This window comes from Lingula anatina, chromosome 3 (assembly GCF_051362555.1).
Source record: "Lingula anatina isolate TDL-2025a chromosome 3, LinAna3.0, whole genome shotgun sequence".
NCBI lineage: Eukaryota > Metazoa > Brachiopoda > Lingulata > Lingulida > Lingulidae > Lingula > Lingula anatina.
In genome coordinates, this window is record NC_141769.1 from 8,496,213 (window position 1) to 8,518,295 (window position 22,083).

The following is a 22,083-nucleotide window of genomic DNA, read 5'->3' on the forward strand; positions in this document are numbered from 1 at the left end:
GTATAATTTGACTTTATCCTGTAATATTTTCAGGGCTTGATCTGCGGCGTAAGGGACGTAAGCACTTAAGGACGTAAGTCGATCACGGCCTCGAACTGCTCTACCCCCCCCCCCCCCCCACATCCCGTGCAAAGGCCCAGGGGATCTTCTCTGTTGCACGCAAAATATCTTACGTACGGCCTATCGTTACAGCGGAATCCCAATACCATGCCACTCTGTTTACTATTGTGATATCATAAAAATCGCCATTTCGTTGTAGCAACCTCCCAACTGTGGCTGAGCCCATGAAGCCATTTCCGCCGAACACCAAGACGTGTTTCTTTGGTCTGGAGCTGGAATCTCCCTCGAGATTTAAATGCATCCCATATGTGTAACATTGGATAGAATTTATGTGTTGCATCTTCCACAGTGCTTAACCCATTTGGAACAGTTTCACATCTCCTTATTGTACAACATTTTAAGGGCTTACTTTTAAATACTAAAAAACGAACAAATATAGGCAAAATAAAGATCTTATTGTTGGGAGAACCGGACAACAAAATTTGTGCAAACCAAGGCAAACTGTGATATTTCGTTCCCCTGGCTTTCATATTATGGTAAAGAGACTTCAATTTTGATTCACAGTCGTACTGGTGAGAGAAATCAGCCGTGGCGGTAAATGTTTAAATGGACGAAACTGCTTTCAAATCGGGTTTTTGATAGGGTATATACATTGTACTGGCACCTTAATGATGTTTGAAGGCAAATTTAAATAAAATATTACCTATGAAATGAAACAAATTGGCAAAAAAACATTTATTATTATTATTTCCTAAAGAATGAAGCAGCTAAAGATAACTCTTTGCAACCCGCTGACTTCGCTGGGGGCTGCCATTTTTGTTTGTTTCCGGCTACTGGCACATGCACATTGTTGGCATGACTTGAGCAATCGGCGCTTGCACACCGCACACGCTGAGCCATTTGCCTCAAGAGGCCAAAAATATCAAACACGTGAGATTTTTGCTCAGCTGCGCGAGAGGCAAAAATCTCACCAAAATACCCCCGCAAACGACGAGAAAACGGCGCAGCGCAAGTGGCGCGCACCAATTGCTCACCGTGTGCGGGGTACTGCTTCAAACAGAGGATAACGAACAAAAAAATTATATAAATATCTTTATATCACATTGTTGTATAATTTACGACTGTTGATGGATCCAACAAACAAACATGTGATTCGTAGTATATTCGTTGCCAAACATCGGCTCATTCGAACATTTAATCATTTATTTCCTGACAATACCAAATTCTTTTTAGATAAATTAACCAGCCTCGATCTAGAAGAATATGTCCTGCACAACAATATTGAAACAACCAACAAAAGAATGAAAACTAATCCAGTACAAGCCGCAAGGAACATTAAATTGAAACTGTGTTCTTTGCATTTTCCACTATCTTTGGCAGTGTCCGGTGAAAAGTGTGCCTTGTTGCCTTCATAATGGGACAGAATTTGCGACTTCCCTGCAATACAAAGAAATGAATCCAATTTGAAGAGCGAAAATGGTCAAAATTTAAAACAGGCAAAACATACAAAAATATATTATAAATCTAGATAATCTTAACTCTGCAAGACAGGCATAATATGTCGCCCCCTCAAGTTTATTAACACCACACTTTAAACGTGCTTAAGTCATCAATTGGCACTTAAGTATCATGAGACAAACATAGTATTTAACATTCCACATACGTTCTAAGTTTGATTCAGTATCTTCCTGTACACGCAAGACTGTGGTCACAGCCATCTCTATGAATTTCTTCGCTGCGGGATCGTCATCCGGTGAAGCCTGTCTTTCCGGTAGGGATAAACTCAACGCGTCGTGTTCCCCATTACTGCGTCGTTTACGACTACGTGGCAGCTTGTCATGTCCCGGGCCATGGCAGTGATTCTAATATTTTGAAAACCCATTATATATTGTTTAGTTGTAATGATGTAATGCGTGTAATATGATGATATGGGTGATTGTGACATTTACTTATTTTAACAAGATCTTTAAGTTACAGCTGTTATTCACATTGTTACAGATGGCATTCTGTATATAGATACAAAGGCCAATAAAGAAACTGAACTGGTCTGTCTTTATTTGATTGATTTAAAGAAAAAATATATATAACCAGAAGACAATTACCGTTGTGCAATAAGTTTCCTCCGAATCCGCACATAATGCCACCAAGCATTGGAAGTAAACATCGGAATATCCAGTGAATTTAAAGGCATAGAAGGGGGCAGACACCGCTCTCGCTGAGGAATGTTCCAGCGGGGTAAATCCTTCCGTTTCAGCCAGAACTCTCCCCGTACCACATCTGAACATGTTCAATGGAAATTGGTATTGATTGTATAAATTGTTAAAATCATTAAAAATTGCTGTTTAGAAATCGTACTCATTTCAAACAGCATACTTCAGTACGTGTACTTAAAAGACAATTACATCCGCAGCGAGTTTTTTTCCAGATAGTTACCTTCTAAGGTATACTACTCTTCTGATATGTATAGTTTAAGTTGAAAGTGAGGTACTAATACTAGTCTGTATTAGGTCCTATTCACATATGACGATTACTTTTCATCTAAACTATTTTGGCCTTCTTTCTTACAAAGGAGTTTTTTCTTCTGGAGATCCATTGCCAATGGTCATATGGTCTAAATACTTACCCATCCTCTTTAGTCAGTACTCGAGAGGGGCTTGGGTTTCTGAGTGAGGGATATGCTGTGCAGTTGATTACACGGATGCCCTGAAAGGCTGAAAAGGTTTCACTTTCGTTATCATGCAAATACTAAAAGATTCAAAAACCCGTTCCTTCGTCCTCATAATTTATTTTTACATTTATTTGTGATTTCTCAAAACAAAAGTTAAAGAATTAAGATGCGTCCGTTAGAAATGAAACAAAGTACAATGTATTCATCTTTCGGTACATGTACTATACTGAACATAAAAAATCAAAACTATAGTGGGGCACACAAAAGTGACGACAAATAATTCATAAGGGCAGTGAATGTTTAAAACTTGCCTGCGTGTCGACGTAATGAAGCCTGGAGGTGAACCTGGTCGCCCACACGAACTGTTGGCACCAGTTCGTCCGCCATATTTTTTACGGAAAGAGTTACATGCGCACGTCCACTGTTGATTTCGCTTCCGGCTTGCCTGCTTTCTAGCGAGGGGCCACTATAAAACCGTTGATATCAACTGTTTATCTCACTTGTATTGTTTCTTTTCTTTTCATTTTTCTTTATATACACTTTTACATTTTACATTTTCATTCATATCACACACATACATTGCACTGTGGAGAAAAAACTACAAAAAAACTTACTGCTCTACATTAACACTACTGCCGACTACCCTTGAGTGGTCTTCGGTCTGGAATACACAGCACACCCTGTAGTGGTGGTCTCCTATGCTTATAGCTCCGGCCTCCACTTGTGCTACCACATTGATACAATGCACCAGGCTGTCTTCCTCCTTGGTCTGAGCGTGGAAGTGAGAGGAAGAGTAAAAGTTAAAGAAAGTAGAAATGAATGTGCCTTAACTTCTCTCTCATTCTACCTGTAGGTGTTTTTTAAACTAAAACCAATAATAATACATGTTTTGCTTAAACGATATTGCTGCCAAGTGTATTTTAGAAAAGGTTTCATATTCAACGTTTTTCTTAGAATAACCATTATTATTATTTCAAATGCACCAACCAACTTTTGGTTGCAAATAAATATTATAGATATTATACCACTAACGAGAAAGTAAATTCCCCCAAATTCAAGGTATTATTGACTATGGATGTAACGGCATGATAATGATGAATGAAAGGGGAGTTGGTTAAATATTCAATACCTTGTTTAAATACATAATACATAACATGCATAACGATTTAACTTACAATTGCAATTCCACACCTATTCCTTTCAGCTGCGTCATCGAGCATGACGTCTCTCCGATACTCTGTGGCATAACTGTGGAGAAATGCGCATGCGCCAGCATCTTCTCCCTCGTTATACACGGCCGACACATTTGCCCACAGAATTCTAGCGTCATACGTCAGACTCATTATGTTACCAAATTTGCTTTTACTGCAAACAATTTCCCCTAAAGTATCGACAAATCTTGGGTAAAATAATCAATTTAAAGTCATAGAGTTATTCAAAAATATTTTATAAAAGAAATACACCGATATATCCAAGTGTTCGACTTAAGCCTACTACAAAATTTAGCCAATATTAAAGTGCACATTTTATGTTACACATATCACTGACAATGGTACACAAGGAACATTAACTTATTTCTAAATTTGGATTCCAAACTATGACAAGGGAATTGCAGAGTAAGTTAGGTAACTGTGCTTTACTTACATGGGTCAATGTGGTAATGTGATACCTGTTAAATAAGGATACATAATATTTACATAAGAACATGATTTGTCAATAGTATTGACGATTTTCCTGTAGGATTGTTTTGATATAATCTTAATCTAAGACTGCAGCAAACACAAATTATCACGAAATTCACTGCCTCTAGGGGATTTCACATTTTCATAAACTGTTATATCGTAAAACTTACTAAACGGTCTTCTGTTAGATCCTCATCGATTTCCCCATCGTTATCGTCGTCTAAAAATATTCGAAAAGGATTCAGATACATGATAAAATAGCTAATCAGCAATGGTTTTATTTCCGATGGATTACTTCTATATACATGTGTATATGGCAATTTATATTTGCCCACAGTCAGTAATTCCCCAAATAATTTAAAGTATCCATCGTGACTTGGAGCTCCCTCTTAAAAATAAACACCTTTAGGATTATTATTTACAATCGTAGTCACATGGAAATTTATCCAAAGTGCCTGACTCTTATTGCCTATATGCTGCCATATTGTAATTTTTCTCCACTCATCTATCACAGATAGGTCAGTTCGAGTACTCTCATATATTCCATGGAACGATTGCCAAATCCAAATTCGTGTTTTAATTTTAACCATCTTATGAATCACTTACCGATATGGTTGTAGACCTCCTCGTCAACAAACCCGTCACAGTCGTTGTCAATTAAATCCCCAGCCACTGTGATGCTTGGGTGACATGGCTGAAATAACGCGAACAAAACTGAATTTCTGTTTTACCAATCGTTGCAGTCACAGCAAAACCTTCGGTGGGGCTACCTCAAAACAAATGAGTGCATGTTGCAGTCAAACCTAAAACTATGTTATAGATGCAACGCGATTCAGCTAAGTGTTTCCACACATACATGCATCATTCTGAGCTAGGGGTGTTATATACCTGTATGACGTTTACACAATGTCCCATTCATAAGCAGTATGAGGCATGCGTGTATGCAAGATACAAAACGTTAGGTTGCTGCATATTTTCGACATCCGCTAGTTGTAATTTATCTACAAGTGTTATAATTATAATAAGGTAACAAGGAACTTTTCTTATAACCCAAATAATGGGAACAGGTATACTTACATGCGTTATAGTATATAACGCCCCAGCAGGGAAAGCATGCCCGACGTTATCTCCATAACCATACACAGAGACTAGAACTCCTTCCTGTGGCTGATCATTACTTATATAATGTGTTCCTCTATCAACATTTGCGGTGGTTGCGTTCAGTTGTAGCATGGGCGTTCTAATAGACAGGTCTGAATTCCAGTGCACTTGCCCTCCATCCAACGTTAAGGTTTTGAGGCAATAGGAAATTGATATCATGCTGACGCCGTTTAAACGCGATCCAGCCGAGACAAAGGTGACGTTTTTGGGGGTCTGTTCAAATGGGGTTGCCACTGCAGTATCTAACCCCCCTGTTGTTGTTCCATCTTGGAAGTGATGCCTGCAAGACGTATGGACACCAACCAGAATTGGGTCATGCTCCCGTGCGGTAATGGTCAGGAGAGACTGCGCATACGTTTCGTACGTAACATGCCTCTCGAGCGTTTCTGATAAAGTTGGTTGATTATTCCCTTGTGCAACGACGTAATTCTGTTCAGAGCGACTGGACAAAATCACCAAGGTCCAATTGTTGCTGGCCTCTGAATGCCTTGGTGATATGGTGTACATTCTTCCCCATGCTGACATCGGCGGCATCATCTCTAGGACGATATCTTTCGTGGAGCCATACTGTTCTCTGGCACCGCTTATCACGGCAATGGGCCTGTCAGAATTGATAAAAGTTTGAGTTAAAGAGAACGCCTTACTGTGGATGTGAAATGTTTCATACTTGGACAGCCTGATTTCAAGCATACGGTGCCTTGTGAACTCGCTACCATTGTATAATACAAAAACACCCTCTACCTTTGGCATGGTGATTCGAACCCTGGTGTCGTTTTCCACTGCAATGATGATGATTTCCGAATGCTGGGAATAATCATCATTGTGCCGTGAGTCAATGGAGCACAAGGCGACGTATTCTTGGCCTAATACATCAACTGGAAGGGCAAGGTATCCGCCGGAGAAACCGGGTCCTTCTGCGAGTCCAAATACTGCAATATCACGGGAACTTTCAACTAAGATGCTGTCTGTTGCAAAACCGGTCGCGTTCGACTTGAAAAGCGCTCTTGGCATGCTCACCGTAGTCTCTTTGCCTTTCTGGACACTGACTGATACTGGTGGATAGTCAGGGTGCAATGGGGTGGACACTCGGACATCAGCAGGGGTGTCACTATAACTTGTCATCTTTAACATCAAACGCACATCTTTTTTATCGTCCGTGCAAGTGAAAGACGACAGTAGTGCGTTTCCAAAGAATGACAGGACGAAGCTTTTACCCATGTTGTCTCTCTTCCCTGAAAGAGTGGTTGAACGGTAACAAGAATCGTGCTTTTGCAATGATAGAGGCATAAATTGTTTACGATATCTTTTATAACTAATAGTAACTAATATAGTAACCACTGCAACTAGTAGTATTTCACTTATGTACTTGATATAAGAAAAACAATGCACCACGCGCGATTCATGTTAGACATGTTCGCCAACACAGACTTGTGAAGGCATGCACGCACACACGTCTACGCTAGCGCATGATGCTTCCGCACCACGCGTTCACAGCCACTCACACAACTGCCTCACACATTATAACTGCTAGCGTGCGCGCGCGTGCGTGTGGATGTGCACTGCTGCATTATATTGTATTATATCACTGGTAATCGATCTAACCAACATCTTCACGTTAATGCACGAACCTTCACTGGCCGCTGCTGTTCGGCTTGCTGGCTCACACGTGCAGTACACATAGGCCCTGTCATCTCCACTGTTGGTGCAGTTACCGTTACCGTCACAAAGGCAATGGCAAGGTGCTGAAATATTAAAGAAAATATACAAAAAAAAAAACATTCTAAGATATAAAAATATAAAACAACAATAAAACCATTCAAAAATAAAAGTACCCGAGAAGGCACTGAAAACTGGCAATAGAAATGATCCCAAATTTATTGTCTTTAAACCTTTGTATTGGCTAGATCTGAAAAGCAAGTACCGGTACATCTAATTTTGTTGCATCTTCTTACTCGTAATGCAGGTCAATGCTGCGTGCATTCATTATGAGAAACAAAATTGTATCATTTTTCAGATTCATAAAAAATTATGAAATATGGATCTACTTACAGCACTCGAAATTCCTCTCATACCAACCAGGTTTGCATTTGCACACTGTCCCAAAAGGTTCGTCATGGACACAATGGCTGCCATATACGTAACTTGCGCAATCCAGGTCATGATTGCAATCCATTCCCAGCACTGGACGAGATGACAAAACAATTGAACATGAAGAAAATCAAATTAAATGATAACCAATATAACCATTTTTAATACCGTGCTAGTAGCTGTACACAACATGGTTTATTTTAAGCAAAATGATGGCCGACCTTTAGACAGTTAAACGACAAAGACTTAATACCAAATATACCATTTCCAAAGATGAATCTCAAATGTCATTTTAGTTACTGCCATAGAAAGTAGTGTATCGAAGGGAGTATCGAAGGGAGATTATATTCCCCATATAGAACAACACATCAACATACGGCAATGACACTGTAGAAGATACTATAGAGTAATATAAAACCATTGACGTTAGATTCCAAGTATTTATATTGAAATATTATATAAATATTATGATATCATATTGACATTTAATTTATTCATAAAAATTTTATATAGCAATATTTATTTTGAGAAAATATAAAAAAACAGCTACAGTTGTTCATTGTATTTCAGTCGTGTTTGTACAAGATTTGACAAGGTTGAAAACGTTAACAGATATATTGAATAATAAAGAGAGTCTACCTTTCTCACAGTTACCCATATGATCCGGTGCAAACCCAGGTCTACACTCACACCTCCCTCTCCTACACACACTGTTGATATCAGAACCCGAGCATATGCAAAATTTTGATGGATCGATTTCTTCATCAAATGCTGAAAAAAAAGAGACCATACACGCTTTCCATTTCACAACGACAGTGTTCCTTACAATCTACAGGTAAATTGGTGACAGTTATAATAGCAATCAAATTGAATTCTTTAGCAACAATGAATTGTTTTGCTGATCAAAGTACCTTCGAGTTTCAGGCCCGTTTTTCTAAACAAACCAGAGATTGCTTTGGTAATCGCTGATAGGATACTTACTCTGATAATAACCGCCTGAACCACTGGTTTCGATAATTATTGTAATTCTATCAGGCTCCTCCGCATCGCCTTCAAAAGCACTGACCGTCAAGTAATAGGTATGCTGTCCCTGTAAGCGAGCACGAATCTTAGAATTTAATCTTACATCACCGTCGTCGTTTCTAACAATTATGCTTGATGGCAGAGGTTGTGACGTCATAGGATCAATGGCGCCATATAATTCCATGAAGGCATCACAGCCTTCATAACCCAACGAAATCCTAATGTCGATGGTGTCTTGTAGAGTGAAACTGTACACAGTGTCCCCTTTTGATAAGACGCTCCGTCCACCTGTGTGTATGTTTGGGGCGTACTTATTGTACTTCGTGTATACGTCATATGTATGGTTGGAAACCAGTACTCCAAGATCCATGACAAGAACTGACAAAGAAAAGAAGAACAATGGTTTTTGCTTCAACGTATTATTTACAACGGTAAAGGGGAGTGTAATGCAGCAAAGTGGGAATGATTTACATCTTCTATCATGTGTAGGCATAAGGAATATAATAAATGTGCTGAACTCTGCCAAAAATCAGGAACTGATTATTACAACGACTTAAATCAAGGTCCTCAGCCTGAGCAGAACACGTCGGCCCCTTATTACAAGGTGACATTTTACTGTAGACTAACACCACGCCGCTGCTAATTTGACACGTCACTATTTTTTTGGTCCAAACAACATCTACATGGCTGATGTGAGAACCATTCAGTCCATTTATACCCGCTATATACACTCAAGGAAAAAAAATGCAACACTCAGTTTTGGTAGTTTTTGGGGGGCAGAATAATTTTATTTTGAGATCTGCCAGGTTTATATGAACCCTACATCAATTTCTAATCCTGAGACCAACTTTTTTGGCATTTACACATTTTTGAGTCCAATAACACAACCAAACAATAGAGCACCCCCTCCCCCCCCCCCCCCCCCCCCCCAAAAAAAAAAAAGCAAAAGTGGCAGAAATTGCATCATACTGTTAATAGTTCACGTGACCCCACGTTGGCATCCTGGACATTCGTCGCCTCATGGATCGGCATAGTGTCTGAGTTGATCCTGTGGAATCGCGGCCCATTCTTCCACCAGTGCCTCCCTCAGCTGCTGCCGAGTTTCGGGAGGATGTTCACGACGGCGGACACGCAAACCGAGCAGATCCCAGACATTTTCAATGGAAGTTAAGTCCGGACTGAGGGCTGGCCAAGGCAGGATATGGACGTCATTCTCCTCCAAGAGGTTGGTGCACACACGAGCCACATGGGGTCGCACATTGTCGTGCTGGAATAGAGTTCCCGCCCCAACTTGGTCCGGAAAAGGTAGCACCACAGGCCTCAGGATCTCATCACAATAACAGAGACCATTGAGATTTCCTTCGATGAAAACCAGGTCTGCCTGGTGCTTTGCCGATATGGCTGCCCAAACCATGACACTGGGACCGCCCCACCGGTTCACTTGGCGCACACAAGGTTCGGCATACCTCTCCTATACACCCGATCTCGGTCATCTGCTCTGAAGCACTGGAACCTTTTCTCGTCGCTGAACACGACTTAGGACCACCTCTGCAAAGTCCAACGATGATGTGCAGTGCACCATTCGACCCGAGCTCGGCGATGTTGGTGGGTGAGTACTGATCCAACATATGGCCGATATGGTCGGATACTGTCAGCGCGGAAGCGATTACAGATGGTTCTGGCCGACACTGGCCTGTGGTGTGTCCCAATGGTAGCGGGCCGGAACCTGTCACGGAGATGTGCCAACCGGTTGGCGCGGTCTTGTGCAGCGATCGTTACACGGGGGCGACCAGTACGAGGGCAGTCGTTAGAGGAACCAGTGGCATGGTATCGCTCAGCAAGACGAGTAATGGTGACAGCAAGACAACCCTGTCCAGCTTGGAGCATGTCAATAGCTAGATCTCTCTCTGCTTGCGACAATCGTGGCATTGTGAAGAAGTGTGTTTTTGGCTTCATTCTGGTGCCCTTTTATAGAGAAGGCTTGAACACAATTAACCAGTGATAAAACTCAACTCTGAGTTTCAAACATGAGTTTGTGTGCATAAACCATCCTGAAATGCACGGTTTATTGTCCTTACAATCAGTCAAGCGGAACCAAGAAATCAGTTAACCTGCCTTCATCCTAACTTAGAGTGAAATCATGATGCTAAGCCATTTTTCTAAATACACTCGTATTTCTTAGGAATTTTCGAAAATTAAAATGTTGCGTTTCTTTTTTCCTTGAGTGTATATATGATAACACACCCGTCGGTGCTTGTGTAGTATCATCCAACTCTTACCCGTTTCGCAGATCGTTACATGCGTCGACACATTCACAAATGAATTAAGTGTGTTTAACCCCGTAATATGCAGATCTCTTATCGGCAAGTACCGTTTATCGTCTATCACAGCTATATCCGCCGTTGCTTGTCCAGAATGACAGTTGCAGGCAAATCTGAAACAATTTTAGGGGAATCAGATGAGCTATACACACCATCTTTATTTCATTTCTGTGGCATTTAACGTTTTTGTTATGTACCAGCACTCGTAGATATAAGATATTTCACAGTCAATGCTGCAATGCTGTGAAATATCTTATATTTCACAGTCAATGCTGCAATGCTGTGAAATATAAGATATTTCACAGCATTGCAGCATTGACTGGCTTCTACGAATTGTAACATTGGATTGACAAGAGGCATGATATATTGTAATCCACAGCGCATCGAAATTTTGAGAAACATATTGGGGATTTTCTTCGCATTTCTTGCAAAATTGTTAACTAAAATAATTTTACAACTTTAACTAAAACAACTCGTGCATAGATGGTACGAGTTCTGACGGAAAATAGAAGAAACTAGTGTCCAGATATGTTTTATCTAAAAAAATTAACTGTTTGAATCTACAACTGGATGGATCAAAATGCACACATTGGTTTGCTAAAATATTTTGGATCCATGCCAATTGTAAGACATCCGGGTTACCTGCTATCCACACACGTATTCTGAAAGGTTGCATTACATGCGCAGTTTGAACTATTGATTGGTGCTCCCCAGCCCGTGATTGGGTAACCCTGGCGCGAGGTCCACCACGTGCTGCCCCCAAACACGGTCGCATTGATGCAGCTGACTCCAATATGCTGAAAAGAAATAGGATTAAGCTCATAATGCATAAGACCATAGGAGAGTGAAAATATGCAAAGTCATACACTCATAGTTCTGACATTCGATAGATCAAAATATTGCCGGTGTGGCGTGACGAAAGCGTTCTACAGTATGCCATACGCGTGTTCACTGTTTGAAATTATTTAGTCAGTGCTGGCAAAGAGATACCGAATGTTTTGTGCCGGTAAGCTTACATTCCAAATGACGGACAAATTTTACGACAGCATTCAGATTCAGACATCGTATTACTGGTTACCAGGTCGGTTCAACTCTGCGGGGGATTCTCGTTGTGGTGAAATCAGTCATATCAGCTAAATTGTCTGACACGCCTCCTCGAGCAGCTAGGGGGTAATTAAATATATTTTTGCTTATTAAGCTGATTCTTCTGATTGCACTTTTAAGCGAGAATCCCCGCGGAGTGGGACCGATCCATCTAGTACGATGCGTAAATTTGAATGCGTCAAAAAAAAAAAAAAAAAAAAAAAGAAAAAAACAATTACACGGTGCATTGTGCTGACTGTCATTCTGTGCCCCAGGGTTACCTGGGCGGCGCTTCTCTTTATAGACATAATTGTACAAAGTCTAAAAGAGTGCACCTTTGGTGGCGAATGCAACTTCATGTTGATAAAATTACCCAGAAAGTCACAAAAATATTACGACCTGCTTCATGTGTTTCATTTAAGTGATATTTACTGTACTACCGGTAACAGCTAAATTCAAGACACCTTACTGCAGTATAATGATATATACGTACACGATTATGTAAATAACGTACTAACCTGTTCGCAATTTAATGATGCATCCGTTATGGCGGACAGAAAGTTTAGATTCAGCCTTTTTTCCTTATACGAGTAAGCTAAAGACACATTGCTGTTGTTTGAAAACTGATAATCTCTGTCACCGTAAATCGTGAAGTCGTTGTATTCTCCAGTTTCCGCCTTTTCACATCTGGCGTAAATGGGTGGAACGTTTGGTGATGGATATATCCAAGCTTTCATTCCAGTCGGGAATACATCGTGGCACGTTCTGTAAGCATCTTTGTCAAATACGTCATTCATATCTGAAATAAAAAAATAAATGCAGGACTGAAACGATAACCCTGCGAATGATCGAATAAACAGGGGTGATCTGAACAAAATTTCGTGATATTTGCAAAACGACAACCACGTGCTCCCGTGCTCTGTACACAGCCCGTGGGATAAGTGACGTAAGATACTATATTTTTACGTGAACGTAAAATACGCAAACAAAAAGTGAAATTCAATAAGTAAGTCAGCACAATTTTAAATTAAAACAATGCTCGTTTCGCTAAAATAGGCCTTTTGATCTTGTTTAACACATGCTAGACACATTCGGATTAATGTGCACTATTTCATACACGTTGGTAATTTAGCGTGCATGCAAAACTCGACTTTTAAAAAAATATCCATAAGATAATTGCCTACCAATTTCGCAAACGAATTGGAATTGCATTGTGCATTTTGTGTCAGTTAACTGCCCCAAATATAATGTCACGCAACTGGTGCTGTTCACCCATATCTTTGGAGATATACCTGAAAATATAGTAGGTCAGATGTCAGACTTGATCTCGGTTACCAAAGTCCACTTGGACTGCAATTGCAACGAGAGAAAGAGAGAGAGAGAGAGATGGGGGGGGGGGCATTTCTTACTGGCAATATGCGTATGACTGCCGATATATTGGTCCATGAATGAAAGCTCTGCTTGAGTTTCAAAATCTACCAGATTGCCGCCATCATTAGCACAGATCCCTCGAGCCATATCCCAAGTAAGTTCAGTCATATATAACTTGTAACAGGAAGACCTGTGTCGAAAGTTGTAACCCACGGGACAAGGTCGATAATTGTTCACACAGACTGGAACATTGTCGTCTACTAAGTGGGAATCAGGAAAGCACAGGCGCCTGTCATTCGGTCGCTTGCACATAAACCTCCCTTCCTCGTTGCAATTTAGCGGTTTCCACACCCCGTGTGCTTCCGAATCGTAAAATAATCCGGCACAGTTGTAAGCGACTTCTTCAGAAGCCATGTTCCGATATTTAACGCTGTTGCCGTCAGTCCAGTGAGATTGTCCGTCAAGGCCGATGTGAAACCATTCATCAGTAGTTGGCGAACTAATGACATAGATAAAGATACACATTAGTGGACATGACTTTTTAAAGGATTGGTCAGCATAAGTATTAAATACGCTACACTCTAAAAGTCAAAGTGGCACAGAACTGTTTGACTGTGTGTGTGTGTGTGTGTGTGTGTGTTTGTGTCTGTGTGTGTTTGTGTCTGTGTGTGTGTGTGTGAGAGAGAGAGAGAGAGAGAGAGAGAGAGAGAAATATGGCGGGTCCAGGGGTTACAGAACGCCACGCCTGAGGTACCCCTGCTCCCACTTTTCCCTCTAAAAAATAACACGCAACAAAACAAAACAAAACTAAGCAAGTGTTTGCACCCTTATTCCCACAGTCATATTGCCCTTGTTGGTATACAGTTTTACATTTGTCGACCGAAGCAAGGTAAACAAGGTAAACTAGTAATACTATATACCTAGGAAAATCTGGCTTCTGGATATCGTCTCCAGAATAGTTAGGTATCTCGAATACTGGACTGACGGGAGTGACTGGAAAGTACTGACCGACGCGTTTGATCGGATTCTCGATGCCTACAATAGACTGGACGAAGGCCTGTTCCTCAGCGTCAAGGATGCTCACCAAATGACCTCCAGATACAACACAGAAGGCCTCAGCGACATCGTGTGCCAGTTTGGGAGTTTCAAACAACTTGTAACAGAATGGTGGTTGCGCTGGACTCCGGGTCCATCCGTCTGGACAGCCTGTATCTGTCACAGTAAATACAATTATACGATTATCAAAAGTTAAATTCTACTTTCACCTGTTGTTATCTAATATTGGGATGGATAAAACGTTTTTGTAACATTTAATCTGTCGCAGCGTCATACATAAAAGCACATTCAGGCGTCCTCGCCCATCACTTCTCTCTGATGATTCGTTTATATATCGGAGCTTGCAATACAGTGTACTCAACTAGCACATTCTTAGTATGCAGTTACGGTTTGCAATTTGCTTGTTATATGCCAGTTGAAGACAGCAAGAAAAGAGGTCCTACCAATAACTGGACGCTGGTACGGTGTCCCTGAGGCTGGCAAACGTGGCCTCGGTTCCACCAGTGTGGCCGCAGTGATGTGCTTCCCCTCTGACCAGTTCGGTGGCAAACTTGCCAGATACTCATCAATTACTGAAATGTGGATGTGTATTAGATATATATATCAATACAGAAAATAAAAATTATTTGAAATTGTTGGTATTTCAATGTGGACCCTTTCTGTGCAATGTGTGGGTAAAATAGTTAATCGCTGATAACTTGAAAGCGCTAAAGTTTTGAACTGGCAGAGAAATAATTTGCTTTACTCGCCGACTTAACTTGACCAAAAAAATAAACAAATGAGTCGAAGATGCCTGTCTTAGAACAGCCACAAATCTAAAGTATATATATATATATATATATATATATATATATATATATAGAAAGAAAAAATTTACTCCACCTTTACGCACTGATTTTTTGTAACAAAGGTCGACTTTCTTTTCAAATATACATAAAGGTGTGTGAACAAAGTTAATAAAATCACAATTTTATGGGTAAGGTAATGTGATCAATGTGTTTTGTTTCTAAAACATCTTTAAGGAGGCCCTGCTGAGAATCCCGATACGATACGGGTACTCTTTAGGGGTTACAGGATGGCATTTTCTCTAAGGTCCACTTGTCGTGAAAGAGTCAAAGAAAGGGAATGCTTCTCACTTACGTATGCAAGGAGGAAGTGTTTCCAAAAAGTTGCCCTTATCACAGATTAGTACTTTCTTTTTCGTTCCATCTGGAAATATGTGGCCCCTTTTGCATTCCACTGTGGCGTTGTTGGAGAACGGATCGTAGTACGCGTAGGCTTGTGTTTGAACGCCATCTATTGGGCAACTATCGACTAGGCACCCTACATGAAATATGCAAAGGAAATGCGACCTTTAATTTAATTCATTTTTACATATCTAAAAAAATGAATTTTATAATAGAGGTACATGATAGACAAAAACTTAGAGCAATGATTGCCTTCGACTGCTCAGGTATAGTATAAATCGCTCAGTATGTAAAGTTTTATTATCAAGATAATTTTTACTTTTCATCGTAACAGATAATGCCAATTATTTACTATATAAACTTGTTTTCATAACACAAAACATTTTAACACCTAGCCTTATGATCAACTTTATGTCACAGGTACCAGTATATAACAATAAACCAAACACCTTGTATCCACAGCAGACTTAAAACTTACACGCCCACCCCGACACGCACGCCCACAATATTAAGGACGCACGCAGGTATGCGCACACACACCTAACACCACCAGCGCCCTATTTTCCAATCACACTTTGATGGAGCGAGACCCAGTTTCTCCCACCTTTTGGTACAGGGTAGCTGCTACTTCTCATACACACAAAATTATGGCCCGTTACCGGCCCGATGCAAGAATAGTTGCCGGCCACAAAGTCCTCCGTTCTTCTGTAGGGCTCTACGTATGCCGTCAATGCCGAACAGCCTAACCTGGACGACGTGAACGCGAGGGTAGGTCTCTCCATCAGGGTTGAATCCGACCAGACGGGGGCACTGCCGTTTTTACTGTAGGCGCCTAACCATACCCGCTTGTTGGATGAAAGTCCTATGGTCGAAGCTTCTCTAAAATCAACAATTGTTATCAAATACAGGGGTAGTATATACTAAGAAAAAATACATATATAATAGTTTAACTTAGCTGTCCAAGACAAACTAATTGTCTGTGTTCTATACGTGAAAACGTGTGTAACTTTTTTGTTTTTCATATATGCAATAGGTTTACGAGTCAGGAAAAGCTCTTTCCCCCAAGGATCTTTATATTTTTTTTACTAAATTCTATGTCGTGGATAGATATTAGAGTACACTTAATTTGTACCAGTAGTGAAGCGTGAAGATGCCAAAAGGCCAGTAACACATACACTGACTTTTCATTGAAACTTCACACATAGTAAGAACGACTTATAGATCTTATTGACTTTAATTGTATCCATTGTAGTCACGTTAGTAAACGCACATCAATGACCTGTCCTCTGAAAGATTGCAGTGAAAGGATGTCGACCTTATTTGAAAATAGAACACGCCACTACAACCGATACGGACAAGCTTGTTCTAAAAGTGAAAACTAATCCATATCACCATTACCTGTTCAGTATCGTTCCCAACACGTGGTCATCCGTTGGATTTTTAGGCATGAACAGCCGTCCGCACATCTTGGCACACCGGTACACCGCCTGGTCCCAGCTTTCGGCCATAGACCGGGACACACACACCTCACCGTAACCTGGCAACACCTCAAAGTTGGGACAGATACCTGAAATATAGACACTGAGCAAAAGTATAAATGTCCCGTGTGAATTATTTATATTACATATAATGGGCTAGGGAATCTGTAATCTGTATAGCTACGGACAGTACGGACAGTAATCTGTATAGCTACGGACAGTACGGACAGTAATCTGTATTGCTACGGACAGTACGGACAGTAATTTGTATAGCTACGGACAGTACGGACAATAATCTGTAGCACATTGAACAACAAAATTCCCTTTTTAAGATTTAATATATAAAAAAACACATAATGCTGATAATTTTTAAAAAGTATTGCGTGGGGCGTTTACATTTTTTGTTCAGTGTGTAGTACAGTGTAAACATATACGGGTACTATATAAATAATCATCGCATAATCTGCATCATCATATTTTACTCGAATTTGGAAACAATATCATAAGCTGGTTTGCAATTGAACTTTTTAAATAAATGAATTGTAAAATCTACCATTATCGTTTTATTTAATTAAGGCACCCTTTCTAAAATAATCCCTGAATTAAAAGCCATCTATTACCTAGAAGCTTGTTAGAAAATTATTACATCACTTGATGACGAAAAGGTATAATCAAAAGGACAGTGTTTGACGAATAAACTGTCCTGTCGTCCACGATACATTTGTGCACAGTTGAATAGTTCGCTATGTATTTTCAAATAAATAAATAGGTTTTTATTTGTCAACCGCGGTTAATTTTTTACGTGTCTAGAAATGAGACTTCTCGTTTAATTCCTTTTTTTTTTAAATTTCATCTACTTAATGAAAGGCAAAATATTGATTTAAATGGATGATCATGCAATTTGTGTCAAGTTAAAGACTTGTTAAAACTCCTAGAACGTTTCATCTGACCTTTTCTCTGAACATTCTCCGAATTTCCGGCTTTATCAATCACTTTAAATCAGTCCATCCAGTAAATACGTATAAATACGTATTTTTTTTTTGTATTTTATGTAGAAACATCACAACAGTATGCCATAGTCGTGTTTTTGCTAATTTATCATTCTTTATACAGATGGCTGAATTTGATCAACGAAATGACGTGAGCGTTATCCCTTTCCCAACAGGACAATACAGTACGGAACATTTAATGCAGTTTGTAATGAAAATACACTCTTTTATTTTGCATTTTAATTATTTATTCTGTCGGCTAGCTTTCTTATAATAGATATGTGATACATCTACTGTCCAGATTAAAGTTTTATTTATTCTGCAATGGATTTCTGATTCAGTAAAAAAAAATGTGACCCACAGCCGACATGGTAATCACAGCTGTGAAATAAAAGGGCTCATGTTCACCGCATGGCAAGTATAGAAGGAAAGTACATAACCTAACGTTACCTCCCATCCCCGTGGCGCACGTGGTCGCCAACAGGACACCAAACGCCGCCACTGCAGTTATGATATTGAATCCCCTCATATTCATACTCCTACCGGCGGTCTCCGCAGTATTGGTCAGCACCACTGTCTTCCCCAGCGCACGGGTTTCGTCTCACTGAGGGTAAAAGGCACGACGGTCTCATTTGACGACCACACAGTGAAGACTGGCATGTGTTGAAGTGACACCTGATCGACAATGACCATGTGACCAATACCAGTACCAAGGAGAGATGATAAGATCTCCGTGGTTGACAGCCTTCAGAAATTCTTGGAATTTAGAAGGTCAAGTCCACGTCTTTGTGACCTCCAAAACATATATTTCATGAGCGCCAGATAAAAAGTTTTACTGTTGCTTAAATTTTCAGAGAGAGAGAGAGAGAAAGAGAGAGAGTTCATGCCGAAAAAAAAATGTTTCTAAAAACAAAGACGAACAATCTGTTGATCTTAAATCTAATCTTTATTGTTCTTGTTTGCATTGATTTTGGCACCTTTTATGATTTATCTGCAAGCTAGTGTCAAAAATATCGTATCCCGTTTTATGGTTTTCTTTTTCAACTTTTCCCCATCATATCACCTCTTGTATCCTATGATCGAATAAAGAAAGTATACAAGTATAAGGATTCCAAGTTTTACCATTTATTCCACCTTATCCGAGCCTAGGACACATGAAATTGCGGATCCTTTTCCGGGCTAATAGCCTCCTCTATTCATTATAGGGTTGTCATTATTTTCAACAAAAGACGTTTTTTTTTTCAGTTGAATAACGTTGTCTACATATTGACAGACAAATACCCTTAGGCAATATTTTCCAGACAAATGTTAAGATTTGCTACCAATGATGAGTAACGTAGTCATTATAATTCAACAAAAAGAAGTTTCTTTTTTCAGTTGAGTAACGTAGTCTAAATGTTGCCAGATAAATACCCCAAGGCGATTTTTCCTGACCGATGTTAAGTTTTATCAAAACAAAAATCTGGTGCAGACATGCTAAGACCCAGACAGTTGACACTACATTGCATACATGATAAAAGCAGTCATTACTGCCCCAAAATTATGGCCCTAAAGTCGATAATATACACTGAGATAACTATTTTATCATGTGAAGATGATATAATACATTTTTTCGACCTGCTGTTGCAATACTGTAATAAACTAAAGAATAGTCCCTACATGTACAAGCTTTTTGATAAAGCAATAAGCGCCGTGCCATGCGCAAGCCTGGTCTGTTTTTTTTTTTTTTCTTGACACAACCGTGAAGAGGAAATAGCTTTAAAAGCCGCTCTACTATCAATCATCAGCAAGTGGTTGGAACAGTGTGTGTGTGTGTGTGTGTGTGTGTGTGTGTTTTTGCGTGCGTGTGTGTGTGTGTGTGTGTGTGTGTGTGTGTTCAGTGTCAGAGAAAAGCACGCTTTATTTCTAATATGTTCATCTATTTGACGATGCGAAAGTTTGTTTAAATAAATAAATACATAACTACTAAATAATAACTAAAATAAGAACCAACCACCCCTAACAGTCTTTTAAAATGGAAAGAGGGCCTCAATTATTTTGAAAAAAATCCCCCCCCCCCCTCCTCTACACTGCACTACTCTGGGTACACTATATGCGAACATATAATGGATAAGCCTTAGAAAATAAAAACGAATAAAAGAACAAAGATTCATTTCAAAGTTCGTCCTTAACATTTGAAGAAACAGTCAATTCATATCTGTAAATTTCCTTCAGTCCCTTAGCGAACCCTTCTTTTTCATCTAGGGCGATGTCCTGGAGCATGCCGTTAATCAGGTCCTCGCGGGGGGCGTACCTGGCCCACCCCATTGCTTCTTCGTAGAATTTCACCGTCTCCGCGACGGCGCGTTTCCATGGCGTCGGTTTCCATCGCAACAAATCTAATGCTTTGGAGATATTTATAGCACCTTTTGTCACGGACGGATATAAATATTGAGACGAGCCTGCTAGATATGTTAGATTGCCTAATCCCAATTCAATCGATATATCATTCAGTACAATTGGTAGAGTTAATTTTTCTTTAAATGCTAGATTGAAAACTTGGTCAGTCACACCGCTCTGGTCTTTCATGTTTATTATCTCGACGATGAGGCTTGCGACATCCTCGGAGTACACCATGCTTATTGGAATAGCAAGGAGAAAATCAGGAACGGCTACTAGCTTGTTAATGTATTGTCCTGCCAGCCTTATCCACATCTGATACGTCCACCATCTGTGCGTGTTATCCCGGGGGCCCATGACGTCAGGGAGGCGGAAAATAATAGACGGGAATCCCCCGTTCTCACGCGCGCTTATCAGCTGTTCCTCGCACTGCAGTTTTTGATAACCGTACGAGTCCTTGTGCTCGACGTTTTCAGGTCGAAAGCATTCCATTTCTTTTGTCGGGTTGTTGTGGAACTTTGGGCAGACGTCATAGACCGAGTCTGTGCTGATGTAGATGTATAATTTGACTTTATCCTGTAATATTTTCAGGGCTTGATCTACGGCGTAAGGGACGTAAGCACTGAAGTCGATCACGGCCTCGAACTGCTCTACACTTTTCACAAACCCCCCAAATCCCGTACAAAGACCCAAGGGTTCTTCTCTGTTGCACGCAAAATGTCTTACGTACGGCCGTATCGTTACAGCGGAATCCCAATACCATGTCCCTCTGTTTACTATTGTGATATCATAAAAATCGCCATATCGTTGTAACAACCTCCCAACTGTGGCTGAGCCCATGAAGCCATTTCCGCCGAACACCAAGACGTGTTTCTTTGGATTGGAGCTGAAATCTCCCTCGACGTCACCCCCAACGCTTTGTGGCGTTACGTCGCTGTCTTCCTGGCAACGGATGTCGCATACGTGCAGCACGACGAGAAATATGACAGCCACAAAGACGAGGTAACCGGCTCTCCACATCGCACTACAGTTAGTTGTCTATTTCGAGTTTGACCCAATTTTGAAAGTGCCGGAGGTATCGGATTACTGCCACGCACAATAACAAGTTTTCAAGGCTTTCCCCGTTTATACGGTTTACAAATCCCTTTGTGTATGCTCTTCGTCCTACAGTATCCTCCAGTTAGGTTTTCCTTCATCAATCAGTATAACTGTACTGTTTATCATTGCAGTGCGTATTTTAAATATCCAATAAAAGCCTGCAGCATACTTTTCATAAAATCAGACCAGCGTGCCTACGTGACTTTTTGGAGCAATTTTTCTGCACGTCAGCCGTGTTCCAGTGTGCCCTTCTAAATGAAGTCACAGCTGTGTAATTTCATAATCGAAGATATACGCAGCAGAAAGCTCAAACGGTTAATTATTTTCGACCTGAATTGTATATCAGATGACTTGCTTTAAACCCGGGGCGTCCCTTATAATTAACGCGCATATGCAAAACGGGATCAGTCCGACGGGACGTACACTCTCTTTATCAAAT

At 40.3% G+C, this 22,083-nt stretch overlaps 2 protein-coding genes across 2 annotated transcripts; both read right to left on the reverse strand.

Annotated features, from left to right (window-relative positions):
* Positions 1 to 1,139: 1,139 nt before the first annotated feature.
* On the reverse strand, positions 1,140 to 18,851 carry LOC106173415 (uncharacterized). Its single transcript, XM_087008669.1, has 26 exons — positions 18,618 to 18,851; positions 17,099 to 17,267; positions 16,305 to 16,579; positions 15,654 to 15,836; positions 14,957 to 15,085; positions 14,378 to 14,669; positions 13,496 to 13,956; positions 13,271 to 13,378; positions 12,605 to 12,885; positions 11,646 to 11,800; positions 10,962 to 11,116; positions 8,641 to 9,060; positions 8,299 to 8,430; positions 7,621 to 7,752; positions 7,200 to 7,313; positions 5,488 to 6,803; positions 5,017 to 5,104; positions 4,581 to 4,630; positions 4,373 to 4,397; positions 3,904 to 4,109; positions 3,343 to 3,497; positions 3,040 to 3,194; positions 2,684 to 2,771; positions 2,163 to 2,337; positions 1,724 to 1,922; positions 1,140 to 1,497 (listed from the first exon to the last, which is right to left on the reverse strand). The coding sequence occupies exons 1-26, from the start codon at positions 18,700 to 18,702 to the stop codon at positions 1,259 to 1,261; spliced, it is 5,787 nt and encodes a 1,928-aa protein (XP_086864795.1). The 5' UTR covers positions 18,703 to 18,851; the 3' UTR covers positions 1,140 to 1,258.
* A 243-nt stretch (positions 18,852 to 19,094) lies between these two features.
* LOC106173432 (uncharacterized) lies at positions 19,095 to 22,083 on the reverse strand. Its single transcript, XM_013554572.2, has one exon. The coding sequence runs from the start codon at positions 21,564 to 21,566 to the stop codon at positions 20,322 to 20,324; it is 1,245 nt and encodes a 414-aa protein (XP_013410026.2). The 5' UTR covers positions 21,567 to 22,083; the 3' UTR covers positions 19,095 to 20,321.

Bases quoted from the DNA above. Each gene is read 5' to 3' on its own strand.
- LOC106173415 (XM_087008669.1), bottom strand. From the start codon at position 18,702: ATGAATATGAGGGGATTCAATATCATAACTGCAGTGGCGGCGTTTGGT. The intron at 15,837-16,304 runs GTGGGAGAAACT...TATTTCATGTAG, and splicing joins CAGCTACCCTGTACCAAAAG to GGTGCCTAGTCGATAGTTGC. The intron at 2,772-3,039 runs GCAAGTTTTAAA...AAACCTTTTCAG, and splicing joins TTCATTACGTCGACACGCAG to CCTTTCAGGGCATCCGTGTA.
- LOC106173432 (XM_013554572.2), bottom strand. From the start codon at position 21,566: ATGTGGAGAGCCGGTTACCTCGTCTTTGTGGCTGTCATATTTCTCGTC.